This window comes from Mustela putorius, unplaced genomic scaffold (assembly GCF_011764305.1).
Source record: "Mustela putorius furo isolate JIRA1106 unplaced genomic scaffold, ASM1176430v1.1 tig00000561_pilon_pilon_pilon, whole genome shotgun sequence".
In the NCBI taxonomy this organism is placed as follows: Eukaryota; Metazoa; Chordata; class Mammalia; order Carnivora; family Mustelidae; genus Mustela; species Mustela putorius.
This window is the reverse complement of record NW_025421415.1, coordinates 1,035,750-1,056,366: the sequence shown is the minus strand read 5'-3', so window position 1 is coordinate 1,056,366 and position 20,617 is coordinate 1,035,750. Positions and strand designations below refer to the sequence as shown.

At 34.4% G+C, this 20,617-nt stretch overlaps 1 protein-coding gene across 1 annotated transcript in view; it reads right to left on the bottom strand.

Annotated features, from left to right (window-relative positions):
- Positions 1 to 1,028: 1,028 nt before the first annotated feature.
- Positions 1,029 to 20,617, bottom strand: part of SNX2 (sorting nexin 2) — a 56,095-nt gene continuing 36,506 nt past the window's right edge. The window contains 8 exon segments of the mRNA XM_004761355.3: positions 1,029 to 1,186; positions 2,457 to 2,528; positions 2,624 to 2,704; positions 4,127 to 4,270; positions 11,228 to 11,433; positions 12,854 to 12,947; positions 13,202 to 13,315; positions 14,272 to 14,347. Coding sequence (XP_004761412.2) covers positions 1,136 to 1,186; positions 2,457 to 2,528; positions 2,624 to 2,704; positions 4,127 to 4,270; positions 11,228 to 11,433; positions 12,854 to 12,947; positions 13,202 to 13,315; positions 14,272 to 14,347 — 838 coding nt within the window. The 3' untranslated portion in view covers positions 1,029 to 1,135.

The window sequence follows — 20,617 nt, the reverse complement described above, 5'->3', positions numbered from 1 at the left end:
AAAACTGTGATGCCAGTCACAAGTCAAAGCTTTCCCTAGCATCAAGGATGAGGTAACAGCCATCTGAACAAGATACAGAATCACTAAGAAGGGTGCCAAAGGCAAATTTCATTTTACTTCAAATGTACTTTATGTTATCCTTGTTTTTCAACAAATCATGGGGAATTTCAGCATGGTACCATTCTTTGTCAGGTATGACCATAGATGATCTTACCTACTTTAAAATGAAAAACAAAGAAAAGGCAAAGAATAAATCAAATACACGCAAAGTCTAGGACTTTGAAGATAAGAAGTTGAGCAAAATCACAGAACTTGTAACAGAAGCAGAGAAATACATTTTTTTCCTAATTCCTAACTTGGACACTGGTAACAGGGATGGGAGTAAAACAAGCAAAGGAAGTATTCATTCTCTCCCTTACTCAAGACAAGAGCATTCCCCAGAGCAGAATCAAAAGATAAAAGTTCTTTGGTTTATGATGATTTCAGAAGAGAACTTAGCCCTCATTTCATCATTTATGAAAGAGTTCAGCTTTTTCTGTCAACTAAGAAAAACTTAATGGATCACAGCATCACCTATGTACATCTAGAAGCAAAAGTTTCTCCTGATTAAAAATGCTTTTAAAAGCTTTCTAACATATTTACATACCCAAATAATTTGTTACTAATAATTCACAAGGAATATCATTTTATTACTGTAATCACAAAATCATAATTTCTGTACAGGAATGTATAAGTGAACATTAATCAATGCATTGATAATTCATTTCATAAAGAGGGTGAACACACTACAGAATGTAAAGAAAAAATATTGTAAAATTTTCTGGCCTTGCAGTGCACTTTTTAGTGCAAGTATTTAAGACACAATAGTGTTCAATTCAGCAAAGTACTGCAGAACGTCATGCCACAGTCCGCTTAATTCCAAGAGGGTCAGGACATGCAGCTTGTAATAAAATGTCAGAGTATATATATATATATATATATATATATATATACACACATATATATGTATATAAAAAAACCACATGTAATTCATAAAATATAGAGTGGTTTATTTAGATGGTTTTAAATGATTTCACTGCGGAATTCAGCATAACTGGAACAAACATCCAAGATCTTCGTAACAGAAATCTTCTTGCTAGGCAATGGCTTTGGCTTCAGGCAGGAATGCCTCCCAGTATTTTATCAGCTGCGGATCATAACCAGATATTCTAATTATCTTTTTGTGACTTACATGCATATATACCATACAGCATTTTTTTAAAAACCTAACAATGAATAACATTTACTAAAGTCTAGTTCTATGAGGGATTATTTAAACTTTTAATTCTGAAGTCTGTCAATGTAATTCAAGTATAAATTATTAAAAATGTTAATTACTAAAGGCTAATTTCAGTTTTTGATGTAAATGATAAAATTTTTTAAAAAAAACTTCACAACTTAAGATCTTCTTAATTTATGCAAAACTCTGTAAGCAGACTGTTAATGTAAATTAAGTGAGAATACCTTAAATAAAACTGCAATGAACTTTTCCAATTTAAAGTGATAACATATTCTAATTCAGAGGATATTCACATTTTATGTTACTCTAGCAAAACACAATGGCAAAAAGGTGGAAGAAAAAAGTATTAGGCAAGAAACAGACATGTGTTTGAGAGTAAAAGGAATCTGCTGCCAGTTTCTTCCGTAGTCCACAGAATTAATCAAAGTAAAGTTACATTTAAAACAATTCCTTTAAAAACGAATTCACATAAATTATCTTATGAAGTATTTAAAGACTAAATATAATTTTAAGGTATAATGTCATCTCTCAATTAAAAATCAATCTATTACATATTATATAAGCAACTTCCTAATCCACATATTTTAAAGCTGGATAAAGAAATTCTTCAATTCATGACATCAAATAATCTGATTACTCAAATTTATATTATCTTATTACAGATTTTAATTAAAATCTGTGGTCTTCTGTTCTCTAGTTAAGGAAACAAATACCATCTGTGGCATACAATTACCACCTACTACACACAAAATAAAATAAAAATCACAACAATAAAAAACCCCACCCCCAAGCTTAAGAAAAGCCAGTTTTTAAGTTCTGTTATGGAAGAGAACTTATTATAAGAATTTACTCAAACAGGTGTGATCACTGGGGAAATAAAACCTAGGAAGACTGAAAAAGGGAAACGCTGTTCAGCAAGTTTCTCCTCACCTTAATCTGGGAAAAATGTATCTCAACTGGAGTTTAGGAGTAAAGGCAAAAACGACCTGAAAGTTTCCAATTTAACTACCATGTTTTCCTCTGTGGTCATCAGTTTTTTTTCTACTCTGTTCCTTATTCCTCCATTAAATTTAAAAACTTTCTTTCACTGCTATCTTTAAAATGAAAAAGTATACCAAAAGTAAGTTCTAGAAGAAGTTTGTATGTTATAAAATAAGATATAAAAAAATTAGCTTACCTGTTGTTGTGTTTGTACTAATGATTCTAAGTACTTGATAATAACAGTTTTAAAATCTTTCACCCGTTCTTTCTGCAGTACAATAAAGAAGAAAGTCCATCAGTACAAAACTAAGTTTGATTTTACTACAAAATCATAGCACACTAGGACCATGTCATTATACTCGCCTCAAATCTTCCCACTTCTTTTCGAATGGTCTTAGAAATCTGTTCAAAATCTCTTTCTCCTTGTTGTACTTTTGCCTCCCACTAATAGAAACAAACAAAAATGCACAATTTTTAATTTTTGTAAGGAAAATAGTATAGAACTAGCTGTCACGATCACTCACTTAATTTAATTTCTGTCAACCCTAAGGAAGCTCCATAAGGGCAAAGCCCAATTCAGGATCATTCAAACTTTTTTTTTTTTTTTTTTAAAGATTTTATTTATTTATCAGAGAGATAAGGGGAGAGAGCGAGCACAGGCAGACAGACTGGCAGGCAGAGGCAGAGGGAGAAGCAGGCTCCCTGTTGAGCAAGGAGCCCGATGTGGGACTCGATCCCAGGACGCTGGGATCATGACCTGAGCTGAAGGCAGCTGCTTAACCAACTGAGCCACCCAGGCGTCCCCAGGATCATTCAAACTTTTATCTAACTTTTCAATACTAGAAATGCCTATCAGCTTAATTTTCATTAATATTTCACTGTCAGACACATACTCAAGATTAGGATATTCTAGTACTTAATCAATTACAATCCTCAGAGCTTAATTAAATATGACTAAGACAGATGAAAAGATTTTTGAATATAAAATTCACTATTAACCTTGCAGTGTTGGGGTAGTTTTATCATTTCTTTCTGAAATCATTGTTTCATAATGTCTCAACAACATTCTGCCAAGTTCAAGAATACATGTTCACCACAATTTATATGCCCATGGAAATACTTTAAATTAAGAAAACCGTACAACAAACATTTAAAATCAATTTTTATATTAAATGCTCAGATTAAAAAAAAAACGTGGAATTATGGTCTGAAGACCTACTGGTAAACATTAAGTTCAGTACAGAAACAACAAAACATTATGATTAGTGACCAATGGAGTAGCTAAAATAAAATAACTGAAGACTTAAAGCAATGAAATGATATTTTCCCACTATGTAACCAAAACAGTGGTACATACTCTTCAAAGAGCAGGTACATTTACTTTTAGTAATATAAAGGTTATCCTACCTCTTCAATTTCCTTATTGAAGCATGGCAAAAAAAGTGTATAAATTATAATAAACTTATATAAATTTACTAAAATACCATATATAGTACTATATATATGGGGGATAATGTTGCTTGGAAAGCTAAATGTGGGTAAGTCTATGCTCTAAAGCTATTCTTAGACATAAAATAAGCAACTGAAATCAAACTGACCATCTCAAAAGAAATTATTAAAGGTTAATTTAAATCTTTTCCTTGTGTGCTTCTTTATCCATTCCATAATCATGTGGAAATACCAAAGGGCTCTGGAGATTTTAATGATGATCAAAATGTTAAAGTAATTCCAACACAGTTCATTAAATTATGGAAAAATGACTAGTGTTGAATGGTTCAGAAAAGAATTTATGAAAAATTATGCATATATGAATGACTCATGAAAAATTTGAGTAAAGTGGTAAGTAAAGCATTTTATATTAATCACCTCTCTTATTTCATTTTTAGCTTGCTGTATTTTATCTGGTTTGTTAGCAACCATCATTTTTGCCTCAGTTTCACGTTTTTTGAGCAAAGTAATTTGAGCGTCTTCCCATTTCTGCCAGCACTTCACTCGATGGTCAAACACACCCTGTAAGTGAAGGACATAATGTTAGTAAGTGACAGTAACACCGAAATACTTTCAAAACACGAGAAGTGCTGTGATACTACTGAAAACAAACACAAAAAAGCAAGTACTTAACACACTAATCTCAGATATTGGGATAATGAAAATAAACATGCCGATATAAAAGAAACATCCATTTTCATTTGCTCAAAAACAAAAATTAAAAAAGGCTCCTATGACTGGATGAAACAGAACAGCTCTGAATAAACAAACAAAAACCACATATAAGGGGCGCCTGGGTGGCTCAGATGTTTGGGCATCTGCCTTTGGCTTGGGTCGTGATCCCGGGGTCCTGGGATCGACTCCCGCACTGGGCTCCTTGCTCTGTGGGGAGCCTGCTTTTCCCTCTCCCTCTACTGCTTCCCCTGCTTTTGCTCTTTCACTCACTCACTCTCTCTCAAATAAATAAATAAAATCTTTAAAAACAAAAAACAAAACCCATATACAAGATGCATTTCACTAGCCTTTTGGGTTTTATATTTGACTAACAAGATTCCTAACAGAGTTTTATGCTTTCAACAAAGATTTCTTTAATAAGAAAAAGCCAGTATCATACCTATATTCTAAATTTTCCTACTTAGTAATACTAAAAGCAGATTTAAATGTTGGAAATAAGTCAGAAATTATTAAAATAAAATGAGAAAAACCCATAAACAAGAGGAAGTGAAGACCAAAAGCAAATAAAACAAAGGCAAAGTAATTAAGAAGTAATAGTATAACACAATTCAAAAAAAAAAAAAAAGAAAGAAAGAAAGAAAGAAAATCAAAAAAGAAAAGAAAAAAGGAGAGATAGTCCTACACAAAAATAAACAGGGCAAACAAGCAGGGGTATTTGTGCATGGCTTTACTGTGTGTACACGTACACACACACACACCCCTATCTAGTAGGCAGGACCAAATGAAGAATTGGACAAAAAGAGCATAACAGACCAAGTCAACCAAATCCACCAGTGCTTTCAAGGGGTTTGGTAGCACAAGAGGAGGTTGATGGAAGCTAAGAAATGAATTATGACCATTAGAGTAATTCGAATCTCAGGAGAAAAGGGGATGGACAGGATGGGAGAAACCCCATAGTAATTCCTTTCCTAATTTGATGCTGGGGATACATGTGTGTTCTGTCAGCATTTGCTAACTGAACACATGAAGCAAGCGTTAATAAACTAGGTGAAGCAGAAAGCACTACACCAGAGTTATTTTCATTATTCCAAAAAGAACTTTTTAGACCAAGAAACAGTAAATAAATACATGTCCTAATAAGAGAAAAGCATGCAGAGAATTTATTTTTAAAACGCAGGTTTTTGGGGCATCTGGGTGGCTCAGTAGGTTAAGCGTCTGCCTTTGGCTCAGGTCACGATCTCAGGGTCCTGGGTTGCTCACACTGGGCTCCCTGCTCAGCAAGGGGTCTGCTTTTCCCTCCCTCTCCCCCAACTCATGCTCTTGCTCTCTCTTCCTTGCTTGCTCACTCTCTCATATGAAACAAGTAAAATCTTTAAAAACAATGTAGACTTTGGAACAGATCAAATTTGGATTCAAATCCTAGCTTCGTGACTCTATGAGCATGGATAAATTAACTTCTATAAGCCACAGTTTTCCCATAAAAAAGGAAGAAAATGAGATCTATATTAGTGGCCACGAAATAAAATGAAAAAAATGTAGCACATGAAATGCATCTTGTATGTGGGTTTTGTTTTTTGTTTTTAAAGATTTTATTTATTTATTTGAGAGAGAGTGAGTGAGTAAAAGAGCAAAAGCAGGGGAAGCAGTAGAGGGAGAGGGAAAAGCAGGCTCCCCACAGAGCAAGGAGCCCAGTGCGGGAGTCGATCCCAGGACCCTGGGATCATAACCCAAGCCGAAGGCAGATGCCCAAACATCCATCTAGTGGATGTTTAATAATTAGCAGGTACTATTACAGATGACTTCTAAACACACACATTATCAATTAGAGTTGATAAATTCAAGATTTATATTAAAAGTGCAAATAATAACAGCTTAGTAACATGGATAAAAAACAGTATCAGACTGCATATTTATATCATATTGCATATTTTAAAAATGTAGGCAACTGCACTGAAAACTTCAAATCCACCAGAAACAAAAGTATTTTTTTCCAAAGACTGTGCATATTTCATAATAACCATGATAAAAAGATATACTGGTCAAACTGATAAATCAAAACACTTTTATCTACCGATACTTAAATCCACTTTGTTAGTTTTCATTTGTCGTCTCACATAACTTCTCTTCTCACATTACTAAGCACATCTTACTGTCTCCTTTGTTGGTTTTCTTATAGTCATGAGGTAACATCTTCCTCAAGACCTTTCTTATTACAAGTTAATTTTGCTTCAGCCAAGTTAATTTGGGACAAAAATCACAAACATAACAAAAACAGCCACCATAACTAGACTGCGAAAGTCACTCGCATTTAGAACAAATCCTCACTCCTCACCCCTTCCACACACACATATACAACACCAAAAAATAATTTAAATTCCTAGTCTTTAGGGGAAGAGGGCCGTATCAGCTCCTCATTTATAAGACGCCTCTGTAACAACAATTTGATTACTAAAATATGTACCAGTACAAAAAGGTAACCATAATGCCCTCTAATTTTAATATCTGCTTAAGTTCTCAATATATATAAACTGGCTTTTTTGGTGATACACTAATTTATTTTTATTTTTATTTTTTTTTTTAAAGATTTTATTTATTTATTTGACAGAGAGAAATCACAAGTAGTCGGAGAGGCAGGCAGAGAGAGACGGAAGCAGGCTCCCTGCTGAGCAGAGAGCCCGATGCGGGACTCGATCCCAGGACCCTGAGATCATGACCTGAGCCGAAGGCAGCGGCTTAACCCACTGAGCCACCCAGGCGCCCGGTGATACACTAATTTAAACTAATTTGCTCCCTGTCCAATTTAGTAACTCCTAAGATTCCAGAATTATCACATGTTTATTATGGCAAAGATGTAGGAGTTATAAAATAAAGACAAAATTACTAAAGTCAGGTTATTACAGAAAGAAAAAATTCATCTTAGCTCTGTAAGAAATAACTTTTTCATTTGTTTTCCTACCCTTGGAACACATAAACACACATACAAAAGAATCAAAAGCATACTTTATCTAAAAATGCTACCTTAAAGATCAATAAGTCATAACTGTATTTCAAGATGCTAGTCTGCTCTAAGAGAACCCAGCCACTCCTCTAAGAGGGACAAACTTACACTGAGGACACACTTTGGACCTCCCCCACCCCTGCCAATTTATGTTACACATTTGTATACAAACTGGTCTAGTTTAGACAAGGCTGTAGTTGTGAAACATTTTCCCTGGCCTATCAAGACACTGCGACTGTAATTTTAATTAATATTACACTGCAATTCAGTGAATCTGAAAGTATGTTGCTCAGGCTCCTGGAGTCCCGAAAGGATGCTGATTACTTACAGCTGAACAATGAGGCTTTTCAACTTCTTGGGAAACCCATCTACAGGGTTGGTTTAAAAATGTATTTGATATATTTTATAAATTCAGATTCCCTGCAAGAATTCTTTTTATCAAGAGTTCTAGTGCTAAACACATTGAAAACCATTATTGTCAACCCCTCTCCCTACTTTAGTGATTCACAGAAGGCTAATACATGAGAATGCAGGCAACGAATTTACTATTTAATAGTGCTAGTAAAAAAATGGAGTCCTGGAAATGGGAGGCCATGTTCTGTACAAAGAGGAAAATAGGTGTTTCCTGTATATAAGGCCAGGCCTAGGTAATACTGTAAATGGCTGAAATTTATCTTTCTTCAGGGTCCGAATTTCAAAGGGTCTTAGTTCCTTCCCCGCTTTGGCCCTATACTCTAATTCTCAATACTCTAAGTTTCAAATTTATCATCAGAAAAGTATTTTTGGATACGTGGATGATGCAGATGGTCGAGCATCTGACTGGGTTTCAGCTCAGGTCATCTCAACAAGGTTGTGAGATCGAGCCCTGCATCAGACTCTATACTCAGCGAGTAGTCTGCCTGAGTTTCTCTCCCTCTTCCTCTGCACACCACCCCCCCACACCCGATGCTTGGGCATATGCTTGCTCTCGCAAATAAGTATTTTTTTAAAAAGTAAAGTATGTTTGATATGATTAAAAACAAAAGAGCTAAGTAGTAGTAAAGAACTTTAAGAAATATGTAAGACAAAACACAAGAGAAAATTGGACAAAGGACATGAAGAGTTCACATACACACACAAAATACAAATGGCTTATCATCTACACAGATGCTTAAATTCAAACTAACCAAAGAAATGTATGCTTATACAAAAAAAATACCTTCATCATTGGGTGAGAGAAGAAGCAACATGTATGCTGATGGGAGTACAAAGAAGTATAATCTCTTTGGACAGTAATATGAGAGTATCTATTGAAATTTAAAATTCATATACCCTTTGGCCAAGTGACTCCACTTCTGGGTATTTTATGCCCAAAGAGTTATTTTCAAAGAACAGTATTTACAACTAGACATTAAATAATGTAAAGTACTTTAATATGCTATCTAAAACCATGTAAACATAAAAAGAATTTAACATCTCAACATATCCCAACATGGACACCTCTAAAATATAAAGGATCAAAAAAGTAGGCAAAGTACAGTGCATATAGTATGTTCCTTCTTCAAGAAGGAAGAGATGGAGGGAGGGAGGGAGGAAGAGAAAGAGAGAAATGGGAAGAAAAAAAGAGCCTTCATACGTGCATAGCTAATTCTGTAAAGACACACAAGAATGTAACAGCATCTGACAAAGGAAAGAGAGTCTAGCAGTCTTGGGTAGAGAACTTGAACTTTTTGGGCTGTTGGATTTATTATGTCCATGTATCACTTTTTCAAACACAAACGAATCAGTTTAAAACAAAAACCAAACCAAATGTAAAGAGCACAAAAATTCCCTGTCACACTATTCCGTAACTTCTCAACTCCTTGGTGCAGCTGACCTGGGTTGGTTTCAGCAGAAAACACAAAGCCAACATGAAAAGAGCTCAGTTAACCTCAAGGTATAGCTTGAGCACAGCTTTTTAACTTTTTTTTTAGTCAATGAATCACTAGTTCAGGTCTTTCTAAACTCTGTTCCATTCATGTAAAAAGATATTAAATGGAAAACAACTCCTGTTTGTATGAATTTGGAAGGCTCTAGATTAAACAAAGTTAAATGTTTTATTTTTTACTGAGAGTTCTGAGCATTTTAATGCTCTGTGAATCAGTAAGACAGGGATACTGTACATTATCTCCCAAACTCAGTTGATTGTGGTACCTCTTTTAGTGTCACTGTTACTCTGGGAAACATAAATCCAAGGGACAAACTTACACTGGGTAAGGGTAATTTCAGAAAATGTAAAAATACACAGCAAGATTTAGGCAGCACGAGGCCTGCCCAGGTCGGGGCTCACCACCCAGGACGCTAGCAGGCCATTCCCACCATGGAGTGTCCTCCTAGGTTAGCTCTTCTCAGCTGGCACTTCTCACAGACACTGCTCAGCTTGCCTTTGTAGACCCACAGTTATTTTGAAAGGCACTCAAACTTTTTTACAGCAGCCCTCATGATAGTGCAAATTCTGGAATGAGGCTGAGAGCGGGCAGGAGAGAAGCAGGAACCATTATTTGTGAACTGGATTTTCGTTTATCACAAGCTGCTGATATATAGCCAAGTATAATCTAATAACTGTTATCTATATTAACTTCTTCCTTTACAATATTTTATTTACTTGACAGAGAGAGAGAAGCACAAGCAGGGGGAGCAACAGAGGGAGAGGGAGAAGCAGGCTCCCCACTAGCCAGATGTGGGACTAGACCCTAGGATCCTGGGATCATGATTTTTTTGAAGGCAGAGGCTTAACTGACTGAGCCACCCAGGTACCTCTATATTAACTTCTTCAAATAACTGAAAAGAAAAGTTAACCATCAGGAATATAAAGAGTAACATCTAACAGTAAATACAGGCAAAACTGGTAATCTACCAAACCCAAGGTATCACCATTCTGAAGTGCTAAGAACCCTCTAGCAATTGTAACAATAATTGTTACAATTAGCTTGAGAAAAAGATCATAAATGAATATGCAGTGTATCAATGTTCTGACTACAGATGAATACTAACTTGATCACAGACTTTAGTTGAAAAAATTCTGCATAAGAAAGCAAGAACAAGGTCTCATTAACTTTCAATAAAAGGTGAGTTCCCAATTCCTCCACCCAATGATGATTAATGCTCATAACAATAATTAAAAGATGCAACAAGACCTTAAAGTACCTTCTGAAACACAGAATAAAGTAATACTTGGTTTAACTGTCTGATTGCTGGAGATACTTACAAAGTACCAATTTTTACTAGTTAACTCGATTACTCTCCCAATTCTCAGAAACTGTTTATTCTTAAACATTACCACTAGAGAACACAATTTATTATCTAATCTAGTCCCATTCCATCTATAAATACACAGTAACTATACCCTTCCGTGTATGCATAGAATGTCTACTTATAGTCCAAATACATGCTAAAAGCCACCATTAAAACATACTTGTGCACCAATCACCTCTGGTTTTGTTTTGCTTCCTATTATACCTTTACTAAGAGCCCATGGCTAGTTTCAGTTCATGCTACAATGAACAATAAATGCTACCACCTAGCTGTAAACTTATATATGTAAATATGAAAGTAAATGTTACCAGTTTTATCTTATTTGGCATTTCCTGGATCTCTTAAAAACATCAATTATATCTACTACACTGTCCAAGTCATAGTAGAAGAAAACATCTGGCTATGAATCATCATTTTGAACCCATTATATGTACTGGTAGAATACAGAACTTAAACACTTAAATACATGCCTTACAGCTAACCAAACCACAGAAGTGAGAAGAACTCAAGGGAAGATTGCAAATAAAGCTTACTTTCACTGCAGCAATAAGACGAATGTAGTCACTAAGTAGTTCTGAAAACATGTAAAAGTCAGCAAAAGCTTGTTCTTGATGTAACTGGTCTATCTTCTCCTCTACCTCTGCAAGCTGAGACAAAGCTCTAGATAAAGCAGTGTGGTCCTCAGAGTTACCTAACATGGCAGCACTTTTCGCAAAGGCAGCTGTGTTGGCTGAAAGTTCTGAAACAGAAAGTATTCACTTTTAGTGTTCTCTAGTAAAGTTTTTAAATATTGCTGTGGTTTTTCCACCTTTCCCCTAAATTTTATCAGTTCCTATATCATTCAAATAATTATTTTAAAATAATTAACATAAAACAACCAGTCATTAAAATGCCTTTGGCATAAATGCCAAGTGCTCAGAGCTCTACTTAGAGTTAAGAAGAACATTAAAGAAAAACTAAGAAGAACTACTGCCTATATTCCCAGGGAAGGAACGATGTTTAATAATTTAATATAACAATCTGCCTCCCCTTTCTTTCTAAAGGGCTCACTGCTTTTACGTATTCTTGCAAAAGATCAGATTTATTTTTAATATGGAATGCAACAGGAACACTTACAATCAATTTATACTACATTTTTTGGTCTTTAAACATTTATTTGAAATTGAAAATGTCTATAATTTTTAATGAAAATATCATTTAGCTAACAAGACTAAGCCAGGTAAGTTATACATACAATTCATGGAAATCTTATTTTTTTTTGTATGTACAACAATGCTTAAACATTATGCTCAGTAGAAATACTAAAAATATCTGCAAGATTTTTGAACATTATCATTTCAGACACTTTGAATAAAGAAAAACAGATGTTTACAGAATATATAATGTCAATGACTAATAATACACTGCTCAGAAACTGACATTGCCTAGAAACTGCTCTGCATTACATAAAATTCTCTAAGAACCATAAAGCAATTCCCCTAAGAGACAGTACAAATGGCAAAAGCTGTTATAAACTACTTTCAATAATGAGTGCACTGATGTATTTCTCTAATTATTTTTACTAAAATGGATTACTGGTAATGGCAGTAAATTACTTATTAAGTATTTTAGAAACCTAACATTAAGATCCTTGTATTCTTAAAAAAACAAACGTTTCATGGCAGAATTTATAAAATCACAACTTAAATTTTCTATCAGTTTTTTCAAACTTGCCCTCCCCAGACTTTCCAATATAGTTGTTCAAAAACGAAGAAAATAATTCAGAGTATTCTATGAAATACAGGTACACAAAAAAATTTTAAAGATAAATTTCAAATATCAATTTTTTAATTTGATATTTTTAATTATATCAGTTACTAATAAGACATCTTCATTAAACTCTAAGTATGCTTAACAGAGTTAAATGAACAACAGTTTTAACCTAAAATTCAAAATATATTTTTACAAGCTCAGGATTTTTCTATTTCTCAACTACAAGTGAGGCTAAAGTAGAAAAAAAAAAAAAAACAACATTAACAAGATTCAAATAGAAAACCTTCTCTTAAACTTTTGCTCTCCCTCTTCTATAGAAACCTTGGAATGTTCTTTTTAATAAAATTTAAATAAAATATTTGAATTAACTTACAGTGTTAAACACATAAAAAACAAGGCAAACACACCTTTTCTATGACAGACCAAGGCTTCGACACTAGCATGAAGTTTCCTAAGTTGCTGATCCAGATTTTCAAATTGTTGCTGCTTTTCTTCAAACCACTAAGAAAAAAAATGAAAAATGGAGCTAATTTAGCAAGAACAAACCACTGTAAATTAGGTTACCAATAGCAAGGCACATTCCTTGTTTTAAAGCAACAAATTAACCATGTATAACCATGGTAGTCAACTGATGTGGCTGAGAACTAAACTCAATAAGCAAATTAATATCCTATTTTCTACTTGTACAGCTTTAAAATGCAATTGTTGGGCTCATTAATTCATCTCATTATTCAAGTCGAAAAATCAGCTCTTACTGCATCCGATTCATTCATCTTGATTGTCATTTTGTTGACAGCGTCGGCAGCCTTGTTCACCATCCTCAATATTCCTGCTCCACTCAGAGCCTGTGTGTTAACTGCTCTAGGCAGCTGGAATTGAATGACAAATAAGGGCAAACAAACCGGTTAAAAGGCTGGAGGTTTAACTGGGCACAAAAGGGACTGCACACCCCCACCAAAAAAAAAAAAAAAAAAAAGAGAAGGAAAAAAGGCGGTTGTATTTTCTTCACTCTCATACGTTTCAATAGTGAGATCTAATTTCTCAAATATACCACTTGTACACTCTCAAAGGAAAACTTAAAAAATAGACTTTCCATTTGCTTTTCTTCTGCACGTTTACATTTAGATGGAACAACACTCTGTTTGTCAAAATATATTAAGAAATTGCCAACTACCTTAACACTGGCCACCTGTTCGCTTGCAGAAATAAACTTGTTTATAAGAAAAGAAGAAAGTCTTGAGAAAAATTTCCTTAGGCTCAGTCAGGACAGTGTGATTTTGTATTTTTCAAAAATTCTGGGATTCAAATAAATTTTTTTTAAATTCAAAGGGTAGTAATTAAAATTCTAAACTGTGACAAGCCCCAAATGTACCAAGCAGCTCAAATATAAGGGGAAGCACAGTGATAATTTAAGCTCTTTCAAGTCACAAATCTGCATTTCAGAACCTCAGTAAGAATATTAGAATGTAGACAAATGAACACACTCAAATGTCTCTAAAAGAAGGCCCAAATAAACTTATTTCAACTTAATGCCTAAAGCAACAACTTGGGCACTGAGAATTAAACTACTTATAAGTCATTCTTCTAAATGTGGTTTAAAATTTTTGAAAAAGAAACTGATCATCCTACAATTATCAATGCAAAGAAGATATTTTGGTAGTAATTTAAATAATTAAAGCTAATTAAAATACTAAGCCAAAAAAAATCATTTTATTCCATTTACCAATCCAACTATTTACTGGACATATATTTTTACAAAAGTTAATAACAAACACAAATAATGAGAACATTCATATCATATAAAAATTTAAAGTAGAAATAATACCTCTGAACTTTCCAGGAATTGCCTTAAATCAGGATCCTGTAGTAAAGTTGGATGCTTTACTGTTCTTTGAAGATACCTAGATTTAAGAATAACATAAATAATAATAAAAATTAGGTAAAACAATATCCTCAGTCTGCATTCACATTAATTTATTTTTAGACTCTTAAAAGCAATTTAAGGATTAAAAAGCTTTTTATCTTTTGCAAATTCGTAATTATGTAAAAAGAGACAGTAGGTCATGGAGGTGGGGGACATAGGAGGGTGATTAACTTACCAAACTTCACACTGCAAAGTATTAGAGTTGTAAAAGGGTACATGAATTTGTTGAATAATTTTATCTTTGAGTGGCATCACCATGTTTCCAGCTATTATTTCAGAGTTCCAACAAACATATCACTATACATATTTCAATCAACTATTTTTGATTATTCTTATTATTACCCAAACACAGAAGAGACTACCAATTTTTTTGTCAGGAGACTTAAATTATCAAATCAGCTTTGATCCTTTTTTTTTTTTTTTTAAGATTTTATTTATTTATTTGACAGAGAGAGATTACAAGTAGGCAGAGAGGCAGGCAGAGATAGAGAGGAGGAAGCAGGCTCCCTGCTGATCAGAGAGCCCGATGCGGGACTCGATCCCAGGACCCTGAGATCATGATCTGAGCCGAAGGCAGCGGCTTAACCCACTGAGCCACCCAGGCGCCCCATCCTTTTTTGACAGTGGCTAAATTTTCTTTAATATTCTACTTTTAAAAGGTTTTTGCTAAAAATTTGACTCCTTTTTTTAATATGACACCACATAAAATAAAAATGATAAGGGAAACATCATTATTAATCACTATTAGCCCAACTTCAGTAGTTTTCCTATAGTAGAAAATGGAAAAGGCCAAATTTCCATCATCCATAAAAAATTAACATTCTTTCATAAAAAGAAAAAAGGCCCACCACTTAATGATTCTTGATTACTTATCTAATCCTATTTTTCAAAAAATACCACTCTTTCCTTAATGACTACATTTCAATTACAGTACTTTACTTCATTTAATGTACCTTTTTTTCTGTGGAACAAATATAAGCAGTAATTTCTTCAATCTCATTGTAAGATTATGAAATATGCCTAAAGTTTCTGAAAAACATTTGACTTCTATAAAGTCAAATTCTATACAATGGTTAAGATGAATATTTTATCACGGTTTACACGTTAACTTCTGTTTTTATATATTTAAATAAATTAAACTTCAAGTCATTAGCCCACACATGAAAACATTATCACAGAAATAGAGCATTTAATAGATACGTGCAAGACAACTACACTGGGGCTTAAAATAAACAACTACCTATATTACCAGACTAAAAATGAGATGCAACAGGAACACTAATTTTGTATTAAAGAAATGTTGGTATCTTCCCACTGAAACTTTACTTACAATTTTAAGACCCAAGTTCTCCAGTACTATTATTTACTTGTGTAGACTGCATACAGCTAAGAGCAGTTTGTGTAAGCTATTTGTCGTAGAAGACAAAACATGTCATACCCAAACATGGAACAATCCCAGTATTTCAAACCTAAATGTAATTACCTAAAATGACTTATATTCTAAAACAGCTTTCCAAAGTGAGTTCTGTGGAATACTAGTCTTATGCAGTATTCCAGGAAAAACAATGTTTCTACAATCAAGACAGCCTGGAATATACTAAATACATACCCCTCTGAGTTATAATGGACAGTAGCATTTTTTTTTAAGATTTTATTTATTTATTTGATAGACAGAGATCACAAGTAGGCAGAGAGGCAGGCAGAGAGAGAGAGGAAGGGAGGCAGGCTCCCTGCCGAGCAGAGGGCCAGATGCAGGGCTCAATCCCAGGACTCTGGGATCATTATCTGAGCCTAAGGCAGAGGCTTTAACCCACTGACCCAGCCACCCAGGTGCCCCTGGACAGTAGCATGTTAAGTAGTGTGAGAAGTCCTGCAGGAAATAAACCTGGTTTAACTTTGTTAAACCATATGTTAACAAGACTCAACAGTCTACAGTGTTTCCTTTTTTCACCCTACCACATACTAGTATTCTGAGGAATCATTTTGGAAAATAGTATTCTAGAAAAAAGACAAAATTTTACTTCTTAAGGGTTACACAGAACAAAGAGGAAATAACCATTTCTTTAAAAGTACTAAATTTACATCAAAATTAAGAACAGAAACATAGAAGATTTTTGTTCCAGAGAAAATTACCTTTTAATATTTTTTTTCTAGGAGTGTGATTATCTACACACACACAAACTCAGATACTTTGGTTTTCACAAAAATATTACAGTTATGCTTGTAACTGTGTATCCTTTTACACAAAACAGTATGTTGTAGATACCTTTCTTTAGCATTAAATATTGTTCTCTAATGCCATTTTCATTTACCACATGAATTCTATTATATAAATGTACTATAATGTCATTATTTTTTAATACCACAATGACCATTACTTGCTTATAATCTGCAAAATGTGACAGTAGTCACATTCAATGGAACTTTAGTCTTCAAAGCAGTTGTACCTAATGTGTCTACTTTGCTTTCCTCAATTTCACATTTTAAATGAAAATTCCCTTTTTTAGGGTGCCTCAGTGGCTGAGTCATTAAGCATCTGCCTTCGTCTCAGGTCATGATCCCAGGGTCCTGGGATTGAATCCCACATTAGGCTCCCTGCTCGGCGGGAAGCCTGTTTCTCCCTCTCCTACTTCCCCTGCTTGTGTTCCCTCTCTCTCTCTCTGTGTCTCTCTCTCAAATAAATAATAAATAAAATCTTAAAAAAAAAAAAAAGAAAATTCTAAAATTCTTTAGAAAGTGGTGTGTTTTAAAATCTGACAATTAAAGGAAGAGATTTGCATTTTTTTTCCTTCCTTCAAATCAATCTTAGTATCATTATCAATTTCTGCATTTCTTACAGGCCATGAAACTATCCTTTATCTTCATAATCCTTATGTTCATATATTATGACATATGTGTATTTTTTCACTTACGTGTATCTTTTCACGTTTTTCATTAAGTTAATTCTAATTCCATTATAGTCTACTTACATACAGTGTTATAATACTTACAGGTGTACAATACAATGATTTGACAATTCTCTACATTACCCAGTATTCATCATAGTTAAGTGTCCTCTGTAATTTCCATCACCTGTTTCACCCATTCCCCTACCTACCAGCCTACTCTGCTAACCATCAGTTAACACAGAGTACAACAGTCTCAGGTATCCAATTCAGTGATTCAGTACTTCCATACTCATCAGGACTAGTGCACTGCCTGATTTCCATCACCTATTTAATCCATCAGCCCACCCACAACCCCTCTGGTATCCATCAATTTGTTCTCTACAGAATCTGTTTCTTAGTTAGTTCTCTCTTTTTCCTCCCCCCGTTTGTTTCTTAAGTTCCACATAAAGTGAAATCATGTCTTTCTCTGACTTATTTTGCTTAGCGAAATGCTCTCTGGTTCAGTCCACATCACTGCAAATGGCAAGATTTCATTTTTTTTAAATAGCTGAGTAATATTCCATTTTACACACACACACACACACACACACACACACACACACACACACACACACATCCCTTCTTTATCCATTCATCTATCCATAGTTACTTGGGCTAATTCCATAATGTGGCTACTGTAAATAATGCTGCAATAAACATAAGGGTACATGCATCCCTCTGAATGAGTGTTTTTGTATTCTTTGGGCAAACACTCAACAGTGCAATTCCTAGATCATAGGGTAGTTCTATTTTTAACTCTTTGAGGAAACTTTGCACTGTTTTCCAGAGTGGTTGTACCAGTTTGCATTCCTACCAACAGTGTAAGAGTGTTCCTTTTTCTTCACATTCTTGTCCACACTTGTTTCTTGTGTTTTTTATTTTAGCCATTCTAACAGGTTTGAGGTGGTATCTCGCTATAGTTTTAATCTGCAATTACCTGGTAATGAGTGATACTGCACAAAAGATACATTTTCAAATTAATGAGTATTTGTAAATACTCACCAATTCAGTATTAAGGTCAGAGAGGTTATAGATATATAAAGGATGGATGCAGAACAGAGAGAGGAAAATACAGGAAGAACACATGAAAAGAGGCATGGGGCGGAAGAGGAAGAAAGAAATGGAAGACATAAAGGAACTGATGAAATGTTAGTATCACACTCAACAAGAGGTAATCAGTTTATTATTGGTCTTCTCTTACTAAAATACAGTTTCTGCTGATACACTGAGTGTTCAGGACAGAAAGTGAAAATAAGACAAAATAAATCAGGCTATACAAAATTCAGAGGAAGAAAGTTAAAAATATTTCTCCTGCTTGAAACATGTGCTAACAATGAGATAACAGAAAGGCAGAAAGAGCCTGATCTTTGATGACATTCATTTGTTCATTCACCAAATATTTATTAAGCATCTACTACATGCCACTTTCTGTCCTGAACACTCAGTGTATCAGCAGAAACTGTATTTTAGTAAGAGAAGACCGATAATAAACTATAAATACAATAAACACATAAATTATATGCTATGTGACAAGTTGGCAAACGCTGTGGGAAAAAAAAAGGATAGAAAAATAGAGCAAATATGATCAAGTATATAAGGTATGGTTGGTGGCAAGTGAAAGAGAAGAGGTTAAGAATGGAGGCAACCATCAGAAAAGACTTCACTGGAAAGACGATACTTGAACACCTGAACTTAAAAGAGATAAAGGAATCAGCCATGCAGATACCTGGGAACAAAAGCTTTTCTGGCAGTGGGAGAGGCCAGTGAGAAAACTAATAAGGTGGGAAAATGCCTAGAATCTTTAAGGAGCTGCAAAACATCAGCATGGCCTGGAGCAGAGTGATCAAGGAGGTAACAGAGTGAGCAATGCACGTCACATGTCCCCGTAAAGTTCTATAGGCAATTGTAAGGATTCTGGCTTTTACGGAGTGAAATGGGGAGGGCGATATATTATCTGATTTGTATTTCAAAACGATGACTCTGATTGCTGTATTAAAAGAACAGAGGTTCAAGGATGGAAACAAAGAGGCCAATTAGGAGTCCACTGAAGTTAATTCCAGCATTTGGACTAGTACTGTATTGGTTGAGAAATGGTTGTAATACAGATAGTGGAAAGAAGCAACAAGACTTCCTGATGAACTGGCTAATACTAAATATTTCCTTATATGAAAGAGTAGACTAATTAACCTATGCTAACTGTTTAAGCCAAGCCAGTTGAATTTTTCCATGCTTGCAGTGAACACAATCCTGATACATTGTAAGACAAGTAAAAACATATTCAAGTTCAGTAACTTGCCCCAAGTCACACAGATAGTGTATAGCGTGTAGTGGAGTATAGGATCAACAAGAAAAGGATTCTACAACTCTTTCATGCCACTCTATACTTCTTTGCATATATCTGTAGAACTGGGTCCTCACCTATGAAATAAACTCAATATGGTCTTAAGGTAAAATGTGAAGCACTCTCAAGAAAACCAAGAGGGATCTTATGGACACTCTTCCTAGTAGTTTCTGGTTACTTTAGTAAGTCTAACTTTCTTAACCATTCCTTCTCTTCCAGTATTTTAATACTAGATGGTCATCCTTTCACTCAAGACAGTCATCTAGATTTTCTGAGTGAAACGAACAAATGAATACATAAGCTGGTATAGCATACACAAAGAGAAATACTTCCCTGACCCACTAGATTCAACTAGGTTGGGTATTCCACAAATAAGCCCGTTTTCTAATTTTTAAATTTTAAGATATGCCACAGAAAACTGCCTTTAGAAGAAGCATTCCAATCTCTCTGCTTCTAGACCTTTACACTTACATTTTAAGTCATAATTTTTAATGTAAAATAAATTTCTCCCTCATATTACACCATTCCCATTATTTTTTTTTTTAACCTGCAAAGTCAACTAAAGTGGCATTTAACAAGTAACAAGTAACTGAAGAAACTACTCAAATATCCAGCAGGTCAAGTCTCAGTATTTCCTTACAACTCTCCTCAATGTTTCCTACTACATGATGTTATGGTAAGTACTATGCAATGCATTCAAGTTGCAAGAAAGGTGAATGTAGAACCAAATTATATGTCCTTGGTACAATAAATCTTCATTAAGTTCCTTATCAAGCATGCCATCTGAAATATTTCAAATTTACTCATAGAAAAATAGGACTTGAAAGGTTTCTCAAAGGGTCATGGTTACACTTTCAGAAGAACTAAGCAAAATCAAAATGCAACATTATCTACCCTTTACTCTTAAAAACATTCAGTCTTTGTGACCTCTTTCACAACATAAACAATTCTAATGCCTAACCTAAACTTCTCTTGATAC